Source organism: Larimichthys crocea, chromosome XIV, assembly GCF_000972845.2.
Source record: "Larimichthys crocea isolate SSNF chromosome XIV, L_crocea_2.0, whole genome shotgun sequence".
NCBI classification, from domain to species: domain Eukaryota; kingdom Metazoa; phylum Chordata; class Actinopteri; family Sciaenidae; genus Larimichthys; species Larimichthys crocea.
Genome location: NC_040024.1, coordinates 13,644,018 through 13,663,864, shown reverse-complemented (window position 1 = coordinate 13,663,864; position 19,847 = coordinate 13,644,018). Strand labels below are relative to the sequence as shown.

General features: G+C 42.6%; 1 protein-coding gene across 1 annotated transcript; it reads left to right on the top strand.

Annotated features, from left to right (window-relative positions):
* The first annotated feature begins 1,509 nt into the window (after positions 1 to 1,509).
* arsj (arylsulfatase family, member J) lies at positions 1,510 to 18,105 on the top strand. Its single transcript, XM_019261062.2, has 3 exons — positions 1,510 to 2,116; positions 2,250 to 2,725; positions 16,098 to 18,105. Exons 2-3 carry the CDS (start codon positions 2,412 to 2,414, stop codon positions 17,494 to 17,496), a joined length of 1,713 nt encoding a protein of 570 aa, XP_019116607.1. The 5' UTR covers positions 1,510 to 2,116; positions 2,250 to 2,411; the 3' UTR covers positions 17,497 to 18,105.
* The last annotated feature ends 1,742 nt before the right edge of the window (positions 18,106 to 19,847 follow it).

Below are 19,847 nucleotides of genomic sequence, written 5' to 3'. Positions count from 1 at the left end.
CGTGTTCACAAAGTCAGCAACATGATCCCAAAATCATTAAGTCATTTGCTGGAGTTGCAACCAAGATATCTGAGCTGATCACTCTCTGATGTCTCCTGTGTTTCCAGTTCCAGCCGTTTCTCGTTCAATAAAACTTTTATTTGAAAAAACAAATAATAAATGTCTCAAAATCCATGTTTGCAGAATTAGTTGTCCTTGCAACCTTAGCTCTATACATCACTCATCCCCTGTGCACTTGAAACATATCTCTGCTGCTCTGTTTTTCTAATTTATGTGCCTTTTCTCCGGGGCCAGCACATAAATCAAATGCCCGGTTTCGAAAGTGTAAATCCAGAGAAGAAAAACAAACAGTTTGACTCACCAAGGAGCTGCAGTGAAATCCACTCAGTTCTGTGGAGAGACAATAGTCATGAGATTTGAGCAATATCCATAATCTATTCAGCACTGACATGTCCAGTCAGTGTGTGAGATTGACGACCAATGATTACTGACAAAGGAGGCTACTGAGCCGGTCCTGCATACTCGATCTTGACCTGTCTACCTTCAAGTAATGTTGGAAAGATGATTCTTGCATGTTATGTACATTAAAAATGTAGCAATGGTAGTTGTGAGCGAGTGGTATCATCAGCTCACAACATGAAGCAGTTTGGTATGTGGATTAACATATATTTGAAATTAAATTTAAGAAAAGAGCTCTTTAAACACCTTAGAGTTATCATAACAAGGGCCATAGCTTCCATTGAAGACACTGAGGTCTGAATTCTTTTTGGCAACTAGCAGAATTTCAATAAACAATATAACAACAATATAACAAAACATGGAGGTAGTCTCCATAACGTCACCCACAGGTTACTAAGGAGCTGTTGTGAACCTCAGTGTGGTGGCTCTGATCGGATTGGCTAATCCACAAATGGGCAAGAGGTGGTGCATGGGTGGAGCTGAGGTGGGCTGCATGAAGCCTGGGTGCTCTAACAAGCCATCTGTGATGGCACCCACCTGTCAATCAAAGTGTCCACGCTCTTAATCCTGCATAACTTTAATCCTTAATATCATGTGAACAGGTGAGTTGTATATAAATTCACCCTCAGTACAGTTGTCATGAACGGGGAAATTAGCTACAGAGACCAAAACTGTTTTTTGTACCAGGCTGCAAACATGTTTATTTCTGCTGTGAAGTTGGACATTTGAACATGGAGACTTATGGAGACTGACTCACTTCTGGAACCAGCCTCAGGTGGACGTTTGAGGAACTGCAGTTTATGACACTTCTGCATTGGCTTCATGACCTTTACCTCAGCATTTCAAAAAATCCTGGCTACTGTTCTGTCACAACTTTTCAAGCAATGTTGAATTTACTTCTAAGTACAATGTCGACATTCATTCTGACATTGACAGTGTTTTGACTTGGAAACTTGATGTAAACCTCTTTACGTACTTACGTACACATTTATGACCTCGGCTCTTCACAAGCTTTTGATTCAGTTCCATATGTTTCTTTGAAATGAATCAAAAATGAACCTTGAATCTGTCTGACATGATTAGATGTGACTGAATCATGGAGGGGTGTGTCATGGTGGTGCAGTGGTTTGCCTCACAAGAAGAAGAAGGTTCCTGACCCGTGAGGAGTTTGCACGTCTGCCTAGTTCTAAACTGTCCATAGGTGTGAATGTGAAGGTGTACCCGCTTGGGCGAGAGGCGACCATGATAAGGATAAGTGCTTATGGAAAATGGATGGATGACTCATGGAGGAACATTTAGAGCGCTGTACTCTAATTAATAAATGTGAGTTTATTAAAGTTGCTGATCAGCAACAACCAAACATGACCACGTGACAGCTGTGTGCTGTGTCCACCTAAACCCTGGAGGTGCATGTTTTTCGAGGCGGTCCTGAACGCCTCGTCACACAGCACAGTGCAGGGCTGTGCACACATGGACCAGCCTCCTCCTCACAAACACATCCAGGCTCAGTCAGCCTTCAGTGCTTCAGTGGGCTCTGTGCTCGGAGGGGCTGCTGGCTGTCTGTCTGTCTGTCAGGATGGAGGACATCTGCTGTGAGCTGACTGCTGCTTCACTGTCTGTCAGGAGTCTGGGCGCTGTGCGCGTCTTTTGACAAACGGTGCGTCCTTGTGCAGGATTCGAACATGCACCGTGGGTTGTAGGAGTCCAAACAGCAGCTGGTGGAGGTGGATGTGCTCTCCACGTGGACTCACAGACACATCTGACTTTTTTTTTTTTTTTTTTTTTTTTAGTGTGTCACAAGCTGTCAGTGGACCGTGCGCGTGGAGAAGAGGACACGATCGCGATGCGAACCCGATTCCCAAGTGCTGCTGTTCCCCCCGAACATGTGCACCACGATCCCGCCCCCGAAGAGCGACAGTAACCGCGCCTGGAGCTCCGAGTCCGGCTGAAACATGTTCCTCCTGTGGGTCCCGGTGAGTTTGTTCCTCAGCTTCATCGTCTCTCAGACGTGGAGCGTTCAGTTGTCGTGGGAAAACTGGAACGCCGAGCTGCGCAACCGAGGGAACGACTTCGAGAAGCCGAGCAGCTCTCAGCCGCACATCGTCTTCATCCTGGTGGACGATCAGGGTTTCCGGGATGTTGGCTACCACGGCTCGGAGATCAAAACCCCGACTCTGGACCGGCTGGCAGCGCAGGGAGTCAAGCTGGAGAACTACTACGTGCAGCCGCTGTGCAGCCCGTCCAGGAGCCAGCTCATGACCGGCAGGTATGGTGCGCAGGAGTGGAGTGGATAAAATGTGTTCCACAGGCAGCCCGCCACGCGTCTGTCAGGGGGTCTATTGAAATGGAAAGAGAATCCTGGAAGCTGACAGAGTAGGACAGGTTATCACCCACCTGACTGAGCCAGCTCTATTAAGTCTGAGCCAGCATGATTATTCATTGTCAGACAGCTGATACGTGGTTTGATGTCAGTGATGCTGCCAAATCAGGGATTATGTCACATGGATCACCATGGATGACCATAAACCCTTCAAACCTCTCTAAGATTTATCTTCACTAACTTTATGAACAGAGATCCAGTCAGTGTCAGCAGGATGAGGTCATCAACAGAAGAATCAGATATATGCTAATTGATGAGATCATTAATTAAAGTCTCTCAGTGATCAGTCACTGTATCGCCCGCTCAGCTGAATAACACTGATCCTGACTCGTCGTGTTCTTACTGTAATTTCTAGATGACGTCTGAAGCTGGAGTTAAGCTCCTCCAGAGAGCGACTCTATGCAGAGCAGGGTGTGATGGGAGCTCATACACACACCTCCCAAAACTCAACTACACATCTCGAAACTTTGATTGGTTCAGAAACATGCTAAGAGACACACAAACACATCTGAGTGACCATCATGCACTGTGCCTATACTCAATCCCAGCTGCAATCATTACATTACTTTGCATGACTGTATGTTTTCACCGAAGCTTTAAGGGATAGATGGGTTATTTAAAGCGGCCCCAGACAGCACCAGCACACAAGATAAGCAGTGCTCTGCTGTGGGGGCTGACGGGGCAGCCGCCCAAAAAAGATATCAATATCAGTTTAAGTATTTGTGCAGTATACGTTGCAAAATTCAATGAAATTTCAACGTTGAAAACTTTCCATGGGAAATAATGGGGATTTATGGGAAATAACAGAAATAAACTGTGAATTTACCAAATTGAAGGCTGGCTCTTAACAGGGAACATAAATAATAGTTAGGATATATTTTAGCGTAATCTTGACTAGAATAACCAGATTTCATGCAAGTACACTTCTATGAATGTCTGCTATTCCTTAATATTTTTTTGGCCTTTTGAAGCTTTATTGTATAGAGACAACTGAAGAGTGACAGTAAATATGGAGAGAGAGAGATGGGGAATGACATGCAGGAAAGAGCCACAGGTCTGATTCAAACCCTGGGCCGCTGCAGCAAGGACTGAGCCTTTGTACATGGGGCGGCTGCTCTACCAACTGAGTTAAACAACACCCCCATCAAATGTTTTTTTAATTGTTTTATTTTGCATGTCTGCTTATGACAAAAAAGCATATTCATATTTATGTTTGGATATGATACAATTTGTTTAAATTACCCCCAATTTACAGTTAATTCCCATAAATTCCCATAATTCCCATGGAGTTTCCGATTTGGAATATTTCCAAAAATCCCCAGCTTAACTTCCCATGAAAATTTCCAGAAAGTTTCTGGACCTGGCCATCGGACAGCTCTCAGGTCAGATCCAAACAGGTCACACAAACAAACTCACCACTCGAGGCAGTGGTGAACCTGTGAGGTAACACTACTGTTTTTTCCAATGTAGTCTGGTGGCCTTAAAGAAGCATACATCAATATAAATGTTTCAGTTTCCTGTCTGAAAGGGCTGACTGACGTCAAGGTAAAGCAGTGAATTTAATAAGACTAATATTATATTTCCTGAAAAAATGTAGGCGTTCTTAATTTCAGCTCTGTTAAAGAGTGAGGGAGAAGTCTTTACTGAGGTCTCTGAATGTGGCAAAGCTGCTGAAAAGAAGTGAGACATAAGCAAACTTACTGGGAAGAGGAAACAAATGCAGTCAGTCAATTGTTTAATTCATCAAAGTTTACAACACAAGTTCCTGTTTTAACTCTGACCTCTTGTACTAGAAACTGTTGGCCTGTTTACAACCTGTCTGATCATCTAACAGCAGTTTTCCTTTGGTGACTGATAGAAATGAATAACAGACTTCTGAGAATAAAACTGAGGTTGTAACAAACGTTACAGCAGCTTCGTCTGAGTGTCTGTATTTAGTGATCATGTGTTTTACGTTATATCACCGCTATCACAGACGACAGTTAAGGAAACTGTTTGACAACAGGTTCATTTAGTAGCTCTACCTGAGCTCTCCATGATCTTCATCAGTGAATCGAATCTTCCTCAACCTCTTGAGCTGTCGTGAGCGAGAGGACCTAAAAGTGCTCTTCAAAAAAATGGCAATTGTAGACTACACTGTAGACTATAGTCGAACTAGACTTTGAATATTGCATTAAGGATATGACACAGGTGTCATAATAGTGATTAAAAGTGAAAACCAGAAAGCTAACAACTCAATACGTCACCCAAGGAACAGCCACATGAAGGAATTAATCCAATCAGCAAAGCCATCTAGTTGGTTACACCCCTCTATTGGTTTGCTCATGGAGCTGGGATCTGATTTTCAGTGAGATTATGTGACGTTTGGAAAAGAAGTAAGAGGAAATTAAATACATATATTTTTATGATTCCCCTGAAAAGAAAATCATGGACACCTTAGATCATAATCTCGATCGAAAACCAGTTTCAAATCCATCACAAGTAAACAACGCTGAGTTCAATTAGAAGTCAGAAAAAGGATGCTCCGTATAACTCCAGAACTTACCTGGATCAAATCAAATCAGATTTTATTTGTATAGCCCAAAGTCACAAAGTACATTTGCCTCGGAGGGCTTTACAATCTGTACAGGGAGTGACACCCTCTGTCCTTAGACCCTCGGTTCGAGTGAGGAAAAACTTGCCCACAAAAAACCTTTAACAGGGAAAAAATGTGGAAGAAACCTCCGGGAACTTCAGTTTTGTCTGAATTTAACATCAGAAAATTGTGGGTCATCCAACGTTTTATATCCTTAAGGCATGTTTGGAGTTTAGTTAACTGATTGGTTATATCATGATTGATTGATAAATATAATTGGGTGTCATCAGCATAACAATGAAAATTCCTAATAATGTTCCCTAGAGGAGGCATTTATAAACTGAATAGAAGTGGTCCTAGTACAGAACCTTGTGGGACTCCTTGACAAACTTTGGTCTGCATGGAGGATTCATCATTGACGTGAACAAACTGAGATCGATCTAAAAAATACGACTTAAACCAACTTAGGGCGGTTCCTTTGATGCCAATTTGATGTTCCAGTCTCTGTAAAAGAATTTGATGGTCAATGGTGTCAAATGCAGCACTAAGATCTAACAGGACAAGTACAGAGATGAGTCCTTTGTCTGATGCCATTAGGAGGTCATTTGTAACTTTGACTAATGCGGTCTCTGTGCTATGATGCACTCTAAATCCTGACTGAAAATCTTCAAATAGACTATTGTTATGGAGGACCTGTGGATCATCACGTTTTTAGGTTTTCTTCAGCATCACAGTAATCCATTGACAACTGTCTGTACATCCATGCTAATAGCTACTTCAGTATACTTTTAATGGTGCCAATTTGCCAAAATGTAAACATACATATAGGCTAAAACTTACTGTTCATAGCTGGGTTATGGGATCTGTAGTTCCAAAACTTGTCTCGAATCTGGTGTGAGGGGGCCTACAGGGTCAGACTTTAAAGCCCTGGCTCCAGAAAAAGTTATTAAGTGTGCCTCGAGTTACAATTTTTTCTTTGTCAAACAAATTTTTAAGTGTCTGCAAATCATTGTGCAGCAGCGTTGCCTTAGCAACCACTTAGTGTTTTAGTGGGCACCAGGAAGCTGTAAAGAGATATTAGAGGGCGAGGCGGGTTAAGGTATATACTGTATCACGGGGGGTGAACTGTGGTCTGGCTTTGTAGTTGGCTCACAGTATGTTTCACATCAGCAGATTGCCTCTTCTGTACATGCAGCTCTGCAGGGCTTCTCCTCCACTGCCTCCACCATCTGTTCCACTCCTTAGCTTAAAAAAAAGGAGGAGGCTCGCCGGGCACCGCTGCTTTGTTGGCAGGCGTCCGAGAAAATAATGAGAAAAGTGCGACCACCTCCTCGTTCCTCTGCGTGCTTGTAAGCTGCTCCGATCTTTGAACGGAGTGAAGAAACTCAGCCATTATTCATGTGGAAACGTAGGTGTAGATTCAATTAAGTTTCCTGAACGGATGGTTGCAGAAGAGTGTGTGTGTGTGTGTGTGGTTGTGAAGAAAAACACAAACCCTTGATGTGCTGACATTAAAGCATCAGCTCTCTGTGTCAGCTGGACACTCGCTAAAGCTCAGAGAACAAAGTCGCTGAATGTCTTTCTGGCACGCTTGCATAGACTTGTCGAGGCGAGTATCAGACTGAGTGAAGGATTAAATCCAAAACATAAGCGCTTCACAAGAGCCTGATTAAGTTTTTACAGGCTGTTTAAACACGTTACCACGGCAACCGCCTGTATCTGAACCCAGCTGCGTGCTCGCCAAATATAATCAGATTTTATTATGACTTCTTTCTCGTATGCATGCTGAAGGTCTTTGCTGTGACCGTTCACTCTGTGTTTTTCTCAACTGTCATCCACATCCACAGCTTGCCCTGGCTCATAAAATACTGAATATATTCAAGAGGCTGCAGGGTCAAAACAAACATCCCGAGACCAAATGCAACAACCATCACTGTGGTGACTGATTGTGGATGCTGTCATTATTTTAACAAGTTTTTTCTTTTCTTCCTTCCTTGAAATGCACAAACCAATTCAGTTGTTAGACTTCACCTGCAGTGTAGAGCGAAAACCTGTGTTCACTGTTAGTATGAATGGGCAGACATGGGTTATTCAGCCTGGCGTACATGTTTAACAGTATGACGGAATGAACACAGGATTCTATAGTGGCTATATAGTGTTTAAAATACACCTATAGTCACAACTTAAAGCCAGATTCCAAATCTGAGCAAGTTAACAAAGTCAACAGCGTTGTGGCTGCGACGTGACGGAGACGTGCCCGGTTGGGTTTCATTGTTACCTTTAGAGAGACCATGCCAGTCCCGTTTGCTACAAATGATACTTTTCAATATATAAGAAATTCCCGATAATACCATTAGATCTTTTTCATTATTTATATAAAATCATATTTCAGCAGTCTCTTCCCCCAGTGAGGAGCTGTGACAGCCCTGCCATGTTCAAAGAATCCATGCATTTATCTCTTACACCCGTTTTTTTACCATTCAGGGTCATAGGGTTGGACCTGTGCACTCTGGAATTGATCCCAGGATGCACTGGTGGAGAGGTAGGTCACCGGTCTATTGCAGAGAGATAGTTATACTAGCTCGTTTGTCTTAATTATGTGGTTTTGGAGTTGTGGAACCAGGATCAATAGTCTCTAATTTGCAGGTTAAAAGGTTAGAAAAAGCTACACTTTTTTAAAGTGTGGAACTCTTTACATGTCAAGTGCAATAGTTCCCAAACCTTTGTGCCTTGTGACACCTAAAAATAAGGCTGCACCTACAAGCAGTCTCTTTGCTAGTTGACTTGATAATGGTCAGAAGCAAACCATATGTGGATAAAGTGTACATCTTAAAAAAAAATAGCTCAACTTTTTTTTAAGAATTAATAATGTTACTAAAACTAAGAGAGTGAAGATAAAACAGATCTGGCATATTTATAGAAGCGGTTGTGTGCAGCTGCTGTTGGAACCGTAGCAAAGCACTTTAACCTTCCAGTAAGAGGAGCTTTAGAAAGAGTTCCACGCTGTCTGCCCCCTGGGAAACTCACAACATCAGAAAAATTTCAACCTGTCTGGTTCTCTTTAAGCTACACTGATGAGATTAGAGGCTCAAAGTCACAGCCTTTCCTTCAGTGCTCAGAGTTGTGCTCTTCAACCCCACCGAGCTCCCGCTGATCTTCACCAATCAAGAGGGGTGGATTGCCAAAGGCGAGGGGAGAGGTTGCTCCTCTGGGCGGCTCCCAAAATTAAAAAATGTTGAAGGAATGTGTACATGACACGTTGAACCAATATTTCTGAAACCTTTCCAGTCGTTTTGGATTCTTTACAATTAAGTAAACACACCTCTGGAGTGTCAAAGATGAATGAGCTTGGAAGCTATGTCAATGTACCTGTCCTGACAAATCCAGCACGTGGACTTCCACATCACAAACACACATTTCATGTCTTGTATCAGCAGCTGAATCTCTTACCCTGTGGACTTCTTTTCTTGGTCAGCTGCACACCTGCAGGTAAGATTGCAGTAAATACCAGCAAATTATAGTGGGTTCAACAATTTATTTTCAAATTCAGACAAGGGTATCTGTATACCCTTACAGATGGTCTCGACTTCATGGTCACCCTGGCCACTTTTGCAGTCTTCTGCAGTCACTCGTGTCAAAGCAGAGAAAAACCTGAATTAGATTTTATTATCAGTCTCTTCCATCGCTGAATGAGGTACCATCCATCAACAAACAAAAGATGAAGAATGTGCTCAGGGGTCCCGGGTCAATGAAGAGCAGACCTCGAGCAAGGATAGTGGATTTCTTCCAAAAAGCTCCTCTGTCATCCTTGAACACTGCACTCTTATATTACAGCCCATTGGATTTGAATCTAGTCTAAACCACATGGAGTCTGGGGTCATTCATTTGCTCAAAGCAGCTCTTTTTCACTGTGCTACAACTCAATCTCCTGCTTATTCACACACTTCCCATCTGTCCACACTTATCTCAAACTTGTCTTAGCCTTTCAGTCACCCTTCCCTTGTTGTTTCAGTCATCTGTCACTCTCTCACTTCCCTTCCTCAACCCACATTGGTCTGTCCTAGAAGGGTTTGGATGAAGTCTTGAAGAGGAAGAACCTTCGTTACCTGTAATAGTCTAAAATAGACAAGTTGAGGCCAAGGAGGGAGCAAAACTGAGGGAAGATATTCATGGATAGCAAGAAAGTAAATGAAGAGCATGCTGGCTGACTTTGATTAAATGCAGAGTGCAGAGTCGAGGCTGCTTATTTGAACCATATGTGAGGAGGACGTGGAGCAGGAATATGAGAGAAGGCCCCAGTCTGGGCAGCAGGTCTGTTTGGGAACCTCCACAAGCTCAGTGGCTGGAGTAGTGGCCAGTGCACTTGTCTTGTGGGACTTGAGCGATTGCCTGCATTTGGTGATTTGAATTTAATGGCGTGTGTGATTTGTTGGCCTTGTGGCTCAGCGGTTGTATAAATAAATGAGTGAGATAGCTTGATTATCGCAGCTCGACCATAACTCTGCTTTTTATGCAAGGAATGCAGCAGCGCCCTTTGATAAGATAGGAAATTAAACCTGTCTGCCAAACGAATTTCGCTGCCTGTAGCTGGCTCGGATCCATGCTTGATCAAGGGTGCAAGATGTCTGACCCCAGAGCTTTGCCCTCTGTGCTGTGGCTGTCTATTCATGCCCTGCTTGGTTTTAAAAGAACCCATAAATCAGTCACATCGGACATGTGGAGGAACTGCAGGGAAGGAGGCATGATCTCCAGAGGCTGGTAGTTACTGCTGTCATTATTTTAAGGCCTCATAAATACTAAAGACCTAGAACTGTCCTTCAGGTGCTGCAAAACCTGCAAAGTCAAGACCTCGTTCCCTTGTGAACCCCCCTTGTATGTCAAAGAGAAACAACACAGGAATACTTTGAAAGTCTATGCGCTCCACCTTGGACCGTTCTCTGTCAGGACTTGGTTTGACTGATTTGTGGAGGGATCACAGGCTGCACTTTGCATGACATTCTCATTACACGGCTGTAACCTTTTGGTATGTGAACACCATCAAACCTGCAGGAGTTACAAAAGCAGGGGTTGGGGCTCTTTAGGGGTCGACTCTAAAACACACACATGCATACATGTCTTAATAAATTTGCACATGCATGTGATCTCCATTCTTTTCACGTTCAGGGTTGTATAATCCATTCTTTTCACTTCAGATTCTACAAGGCCTTTCTTTCAGTTCCATTACTCTCTTGGCATTGATGCCAAAGTGCCTGACAAATAAAAATAAATGAAGTTAATGGCAGAAGTGGAAAAATTATCCTTGTATAAGTTGAAGGAATACAAATGGAGATGGAAGATAATGGAGCATTCTACATCCAAAAGTCATTTCATGGACATTTATTGGCTAATAACTAAGGCGAAATGTACTTCACTTGTGGAAAGTCTGCATGGAGATTATGGAGAACAAGGTTTTACAAGTACTCATTCTTCATCAAGTTAATTACATGTTCTGTGGATTTATTTTTTAAACAAAGTATTGGAGTAAACAAGTTTATTATGATGTTTTTTGTTTTTTTTTGAGAAGAAACACATTCCCATGCCAAGCCTAGTTGATTTCTTGTTGTTGATGTTGTTGTCGTACCCACAAACACATGTTGCCTTTACTTCTTCCCTTCATTCCCATCCCTTTCTTAGTTTGTGGAATTCAAATCTTGTCGCCTAATGACAGACCAACAATGCCTCCTCTATCCACTCAATGTACATGCTTGTAGTTGGGTTTCAGAGCTCCCCCTGCCTAGACCACCAAGTGACAAGAAATTCTTCTCATCACCCTATGAAACCAAGACACTCTCTTGGCTCCCACCAGGGCCGGTGTGGTCTCATTTTGAATTTACTGACCTGACCTCAAAGACTTGCAATGAATAGAGGTATCAGATTCGGAATTGTGCTGTATTATTATCCTGAGAAGTTTAACATTTTATATGTCCTGGGAACCAGCTTTGAAATCCGTGGGAATCATTGTTGCCAACTTATAAACATTACAATTTCCTAACTTGATTTCCAAAGGTTTTGGAGGCATCAAACCCAGATGGCATTTTGTTTTAGCAAAGCACAGTGCAGCCCAGACAGTGTAATTCCCCCAGAGAACAAACAGCTCCGCCACCAGGTTGGTCCAGAAGGTCCATGCCAAATGCGGATGGAATTGAAACTTAGTGGTGATAAGGGGGGTCAGTGGTCAGGGTTTCCCCCAGGAAATTGGTTAGTGGAGGTGGTAAGGTCTAAACTGTGACAGAGTTGCATACACAGACACACTCCATATACACACAGTCATTGAGTTCATAGCGACCCATCTACAGCTAACTTTGTACAGTTAGTACATTGGCTGTTTGTTATGCCAGATGCAGAGATGGCCTGCCATGGGTATCTGTGACCATTAAGTATGGTAGTGTCTATTTGTATAGCCTCATTAATTCATCCCACATTTGTACAACCATAGGTAGTGATGGCTTAATCACCACCAACCTCATCAAATGTCTGAAAGAAAAGATAAAAATAACAGGAAAGAAAGTGTAAAGGTGACAGACAAGAGAAACGGTGCTGAGGCAACATCAGCTTCAAAGTCTTGTGTGGTCTGCAACTCTAAACTGCATGTTAAACTATACTGTTTATAATATTATTTAGAGACTCAGCAATTCCCACCATGTTCACTTGGCAATGGTAGCAAGGAAAAACCTCCTTTTGAACAGAACCCAGCTCATGGGTGGGTGGCCATCTGCTGCGACTAGAGATTTCAGTAGGTAGATAGCAGCTGCTGGTAAGATCGGAGATTGCCCAAGGGCTGTGGCGGTGGCATTGCGCCATGCTGCTGGCAATTCAAAATACAGACGTTGCCACTAGAGGGTGGCTATCTGAAAGCATCTTAAGAGTCTACAGTCAAAACTGGCTAAATGCTAACATCAGCATGCTAAAATACTCTCAGCACAATGTGCTGTTAGCACTAAAAACAAGAAGTAGAGCTGAGGCTGAAAATAATTCTTACTTTGGAGGTATTATCATAGAGTATGACAAACATTGACCTGATGGCGATTGTGCTACATTCCCAAGTCTGGGAATCATCAAAGTTCTTACAGTTTCTCTTGTGGGGATCATAAATGTGTTTCAAAATTTCATGGAAATCAATTTAATAGTTGAGATATTTCACTGAAAACTAATGTTGTGGCACGAGAGGAAAAGTCAATGAATCACCAGTCAGCAGGAAGTCAGCAGGAGTCACACAATCCATCCAATAGGGCTGACATTCCCATCCACAGAGTGACGCTGCTCAAGTCAATTATCCTAATGCAGTTCAACAGAATTCCTTACCATCCAGAAAGGATGATGCTGCTAACCTCTTCAGGTGAATAACTCTAGAGAGAGACCAATTAAAGGAGCAATGTGTAATTCCTTGCCCCATGGTACAATCTAATAGGGGGCAGCAAAATAAAATCAGAGCAGTCAAAATAAAATCAGAGCACTCCTTCCACTTGGAGGATCCGGGCAGAATCCTGATGTTTATTCCTCAAGAAGCTCCAGCTCTGCCTCCAGGTCTCTGCAGAAGCCGGGGTCAGCCAGCAGCAGCTCGGTCCCTCCTTCCTTCATGTTGGACTGAGAACTAGAGAGTGACTCACTGTCACTCCTCGATGCACAAGTGCTATTACAAGAATGTACAGGATGAAGCTAGCTGGTTTAACATGCTACTTTACTTGCAGAGATGTTGAACTGTTACCTCGTCATGTTTAGTTCCTTTTTTGAATATATAAACAAGAAAGAAACCGTCGTCGTACCTTAGATAAAGCCCATTTTAATGGTGGAAAATCTCAATATAAATACATTAAATTTCAGTTTTTAGATGGTATCACCAAAGCCAGGGGTGATGCAGGGTTTTCTCATGACCTAACTCTGCAGTAAAAAAGTGTATGTGTGAATTTTTGTTGCTGATGATTCAATTTGACGTTGAGTAGTCATTATTTCATCACAGATTTCCGTACATCAAGCAGAACTGAAATAGAAGCATCCATAAACTTGAATCTGAAATAAAACCATATGACATGCAGGGCAGTTAGCATGTGTTTGCCGTTACAGTCTTTTATTTTATGGGGATATGTGTAGTGTTCATTGTATTGTTTTTGTTGAGTAGGCTTTGAGTTGTAAATCTTTGGGTTTATTGCTATGTTTGGAACGTCGCACACAACACACGGTGGTGAAGAACTTCTGCATTCTCAAGGGGCAATGGAGGTTTGCTAGGCCTGACCACCTTCTGGTTCACTTCCAACTCAATCCTGCTCCAGCTGAATCCTCCTTCCCCTGGAAACCTAAACCAGACACTTATTTTCACCCCTTTCCCTGGTGACAGCTTGACTGCACCTCAAGAGAGAGCGAGGGAGGGTCAAAAGAGGGGAGAAGGGGAAGAGGCATCTGTCTGCATCGGTTTCTCCTGGGTGTCTTGCTTTCAATTAAAGCAGACGTGGGGAGTTGGACAGAAATGAATCAGAGCTCATTGTCGTCGTCATCCGGGAGCTGCTTCCAGAGTTCCAGCTGGGTTCACCTCGCTGTGGGCCAAAAACACAGTCAGTCACAATCTCACTAATGATAAAGTTGGCTCAGCTTCTTTGAAGTCAGACCGCTAATCCCACAGCTCATAGTTGTTTAATTGCTTTCATTCAAAGTTGCAGCTAGTCTACTCAGTATTAGGGCTGGATATCCTTTGAAAAATGTTTCCAAAGGTCCAAATGCCCAAATCTAAAACCTGTTAAACATCTACCTAAACCCAACAGGCATAAACAAATTTCCAAGAAAAGAGACCCAATCCAAAAGTGATCTGAGAAAAGCCAGTGCTTGTCCGAATAAGCATAATTAGACCTGAGCCAAGACGCAGTTGACCCAAATAGACAAAGAACACCAACATTATGATGAGCCAACAATTACCAAATGTCCTCATTAGAACAGAGTGGTGAATCTTATTGTGACTGCATTTTACAGTACATAGTAGATAGTGACTCTTTGATCCACTTTCACACATATTGACATGGTAGTATGGATCTTCTCATGTAACTATTGATAAGAAACTGAATATGCATATTTTCCAAAATGCTGAATGGATTATTTTTTGCGTCTTTATAAAGAACAAACTATGTAAGCACTTTCTAAGGTATTATAAACAAATATTTGGCATTTCTGTACTTCCGTTTGCTATTGACTGCCAATATCTGCAATACCATTGGTGGATCTATTGTCTAGGTCAGTTAATCAATTGAAAATGTGTTTAACTCTTTGTGTTTAACAAAATTTGCCTAAACTGCTCAATCCATCAGCATTAAATAAAACATTTTTTCAGATTTAGATGTATAATATCAGACACATTTTAGTATTAATGTTGAGTTCTACTCAGTGCCCAGTAAGCAATAGGTTATGGTAGAAAGACCTTCAGTAATCTGGGACAAAGATAAAAGCCCTTTGAAGTATAACAAACATGTTCATAGGTAACAGATTATAAAATATAACATAAAAAAACAGAGTTGTTTTTTTATTTCCCTTTGTTAGGCTTATCTGGAAGCTTTTACGTCACTTTGGAAACATCTTCTGAAACATTCATCATTGGTGACATTTGCAGCCCTTGAGTAAATGATGATGTGGGAATGGTCAAGTCATAAAGCTCTTAACGGGTGGAGAGTGTTCTGAGCTGGAATTCAGCCTGTTTATATATTGTAATAATGCCACTCTGAGCTAAGTGCTAAATAGAATTTGATGATGACTCCACATTTAAGCCTGACTTAATTCTTCCTGCGCTGCCAAATGCACTTGAGAGTTTCCATTGAGTTAATCAAAATTACTCAATACATACTGTCTGTACTTCACTCATCAATAGTGCCGTGTTAGCTTGCTCCCAATATGGCTGCCACAGCATTATAAGCTCCAGGTCACAGCTCTGTGACTCAGTTTCCTGTCTGGTCTTGAGTGACAGGTCTTCTGTTTTTGCTCTGCCCCCCCTCCAACTACCATTACCCATCGACCTCCTTTCACTGCGATGTTAGATGTCAGTTGAACATTACCCTGCACTTGGCTTGCCAACCTATAAGCACTCTTCTGTCAGCTCAAATGTGTTTTCCTTGGACTGGGTCCATTGTGATTAAGATTGTATTGAATAATGTATCCCTGTGTAATTTCCAATACAAAGATTCTCTTCTGTGACTGGACAACCCATTGCCTTCAAATGGTCTGTAAGAGGAATCCTTTGTGAAGGGGAAAATCTAGTCTTCAGTTTTTCATATTGGCAGCATTCACAGTGTTTAGATTATTTTATGGAAATGTCATACAGTAGCATGTGAACAGTCTATAAATAAACTCATCCTATAGGGCTTATTATCCTTTACTGGACCAATTTGTAGGGTAATTGTACAACTCTTTAGGACGGAATATAGAGGGCGGATTTTCAGTGTTTTTGGAAACATAAATATCATTTAGTGGAAGAAAGGTATAATAGCATCAACTGTAATGTAATGGCAAACTATATCATCATGGCTTGGTACTTAGAAAATTATTTATGAAGCAATATCGAGTGGACACAGTCCTTTCTCATAAATGTTTCAAAGAATTTTCTTACGATCATTACAGTTTCCAGCATATTTCTGTTTTTGTCTCTAATGCAGATCTGTTTTTAATTCATAGGTATCAGATCCACACAGGCCTTCAGCACTCCATCATCCGAGCTACCCAACCCAACTGTCTGCCCCTGGAAAATGTCACCCTGCCCCTGAAGCTCAGGCAAGCGGGCTACTCCACCCACATGGTGGGCAAGTGGCATCTTGGCTTCTACAAGCGTGGCTGCCTGCCCACCCAGCGTGGCTTTGACACTTTCTTTGGCTCCCTTCTTGGAAGCGGGGACTACTACAGTCACTATAAATGTGAAGGGCCTGGCATGTGTGGCTATGATTTGTATGAAGGGGAAGAGGCAGCATGGGAACAGGACCGCGGCATGTACTCAACCATGATGTTTACTCGAAAGGCTATCAACATCTTAGCCAATCACAACCCTCGTGCACAACCTTTGTTTCTCTACTTAGCCTATCAGGCAGTTCATTCCCCACTGCAGGTTCCAGCCCGCTACCTCGAGCGCTACAAGGGCATTCCAAATGTGCATCGTCGAAAATACGCCGCCATGGTGTCCTGCCTGGATGAAGCAATCCACAACCTCACAATAGCGCTAAAACGCTACGGTTATTATGACAACACAGTTATAGTGTACTCCTCAGATAATGGTGGCCAGCCATTAGCAGGTGGTAGCAACTGGCCCTTGAGGGGGAGTAAAGCTACCTACTGGGAAGGTGGGATTAGAGCAGTGGGCTTTGTTCACAGTCCCCTGTTGGTAAACAAAGGGACAAAATGTCGGTCTTTAGTCCACATCACTGACTGGTTCCCCACACTGGTGACCCTGGGTGAAGGTACTTTAGATGAAGATCTAAATCTGGATGGGTACGATGTCTGGGAGGCTATCAGTGAAGGCCGCCCATCTCCTCGTCAGGACATTCTTCATAACATTGACCCAATCTACATCAAAGCCAAGAATGGTTCATGGAAGGCAGGCTATGGTTTATGGAACACAGCCATCCAGGCCGCACTCCGGGTGGGCCACTGGAAGCTCCTGACAGGTGTCCCTGGCTACAGTGACTGGGTACCTCCACAGACATTCTCCAACCAGCAGATAGTCAATCGCTGGCATAATGAGCGTGTCCGTTGGGACCGGGGTAAATCCATCTGGCTGTTCAACATCACAGCTGACCCTTATGAGAGAGTGGACTTGTCCCAGCGCTACCCTCACATAGTGAAGAAGATGCTAATGCGGCTAGCGCAGTACAACAAGACTGCAGTGCCGGTACGCTACCCAGCTAAAGACCTGCGCTCTAACCCTCAGTACAATGGGGGCGTATGGGGACCCTGGTACAAGGACGAGAAGGAGGAGCAACAGGTGGATGAAAGATACGATAACTTGTTCACCAACCATCTTGGAAAAAGAAGGTGGAAAAAGAAATCGAAGAACAGGAAGTTGAAAAGAAAGGTAGAAGAGTAGCCTACACCATTTGTGAAAGACTTTTGTTGCATTTTCTCAGGGATTGACACTTCCTGTTTCAGGATTGTCCTCTTCAGACATTCTAACTCCAGTTAGCTTTAACTTGACTCCAGTATATACTGTATAAAAATCAATGTGGATGGACCTTTAAAATGCCTCAAGAGATTAAGAAAAAGATCCACTCGTTCAAACACTACTGTCATGCCCAGACACAGCTGAGACCTCATGTTAATGTTAGGGGCATTTAAAGAATGTTTATTTTTCTAGATTGCGTTGCATGCTTGAACTGTTGTCACCTTTGGATTGTTCCATAGATTCATGTTTCACTTAGAGTAGAAAATAAATCTTCCTAGACAGTTGCCATAACTTTTGGTGACAGAGAAATAAAGTAAGACATAGTTCTATTATGTTGTTGATTGCAGCGATACCATATCGTGGAAAGAGATGTAGGATTTATGTGATGTGTGAGTTGATGTACGTTAGTTTCATAAGCCGTCTGTCTGAACTTAAGAATAATAGATTTTGTTCCCTCTTTTTAGATGATGTCTGGTCTGGCACCAGGCCAACCTGAATGTAAAACAAAGTAACAAAATAAAAGCCCCAGACACAAAGCTCTTGGTCTGCTACCATTTTTCAAGCTCAAGTCTGCTTTGAATTTTATTCCGGCCAGATTTCTTTTATTCTGGTGACAGTAAGTACTCTTGTAACTGGAAAGTTTTAACATCTCTTTGATAGTCTGAAGCTGACACGCCGCCACTACATACATTATTCATGGAAAATACAGTAAAGTGGAATATGACCAGTGATAAAGACCTAATTTGTTTCCTTTTCAGTCCTTAAAAATGCCTGCCTCATCAGTCATGGTGTACAGTACAAGAAGTTGTGATTAAGAAACTAAATCACATTGAGTGAACATAACACAATCTGTAAAACTATATATTTTTATATGCATCTGTTGCTTGGCACCCATGTAAACAGTCCCTAAACTCCCAATCTCTCATGTTGATGACTGACTTGAGTTTCTCTTGTAAATGGTTTTGGTGTACTTTACAAGCAAATTAGCTGCTTTAATGACACTAAATGACTTCTAAATGTACTGTACACTAAAAGATTTACAGTGGCATAAAAATGGAACATGTTCTGCTTTGTTCTTATTTGCTTCCCTTGCTCGTCTATTTGTCTTTTTTAATTGCTTAACCAAGCCGCTCTTTGTGAACAATGCATGGCTGTGGCTTTGGTACAATCTGAGAATGAGAGAGCTTGGAATTGTTCTGAACATATGAAACAGGAGCTCCAGAGAAGAGGGGCTTTCCTATGGAAAGAGTGCCAGGCTGTGCTGCACATCCCTCCCATCCACGCTGACTTGGATCCCCCCCCCCCACTCTCTGCCTCTGCGCTCAGCCAAGCTATGACCTCAGACCGTTCAGGCACTGACTCAACTTTCACAACGACATTTGTGTTAACAGCTTATGCTGATATGAAGATGCCGTTTTCGATCCTTAACCCCTGTAAATCCGTAGCAGGTGAGGTCTATTTGGGTTAATTGTGCTGGTTTTCCTCAGCTCCTTCACACTGATTTGTGTCTACAGGCAGATTGTACCCATGGGAACTGGAATTTACCTGACTTCACTCTTGACCATAAAACAGAGGGGATGCCCTCCATATATTATGAGCTCCAGCTGAGAATTATAGAAGATCAGATTCTTATTTTGTTGCGTCATGCTGAATTTCCTCTCCCATGGGCCATAGGAACAGTTAAACCCTGGATTCTCTGGGAATTCACATTTGCTTTCAGTTATGGGCATTAGCATCTCTCATATGGGAAAAAGCTAGGGTATTTTTTCCCTGTAACTGAGCTGTAAGGCAATACATCAAGCTCCCTCATACTGCCGCCTCACATTAAAAATGCCTATTAGTGCTCATTGGGATTGATATGAGAAAATAAACCTGATGGATGGCAGAGCTTTGATCAAAGTGAAGTGCAGTGGTGCGATTAGGCCGGATTGCGTTGGGTTTTCTTTCAGCTGTGGCACCGTGTGAAACGTATAGTTTTAGGCTCTCGCATGATCAAGGTGCAAATTAGCCGAATTATGTGTAGCCAACTGGAAAGGGCCGACCACCGCGCTTGCCAAGAACTACATGCGAAACACCATGACTCAGCTAGGGCTTGGGCTCTGAAGAATCTTTCCCCCAGAATTCGAGAGTGATGAAAAACGAGCCAAACATCAAGCAGCTGTTGTCCAAGAGCGGCAGAATTAATACAGAATCCATGAAATATCTCATGAACGCACACCCAAAATGCCAAAACACATTTAACGCTTGTGGTGCACGCACTCGGAGCATTACAACAC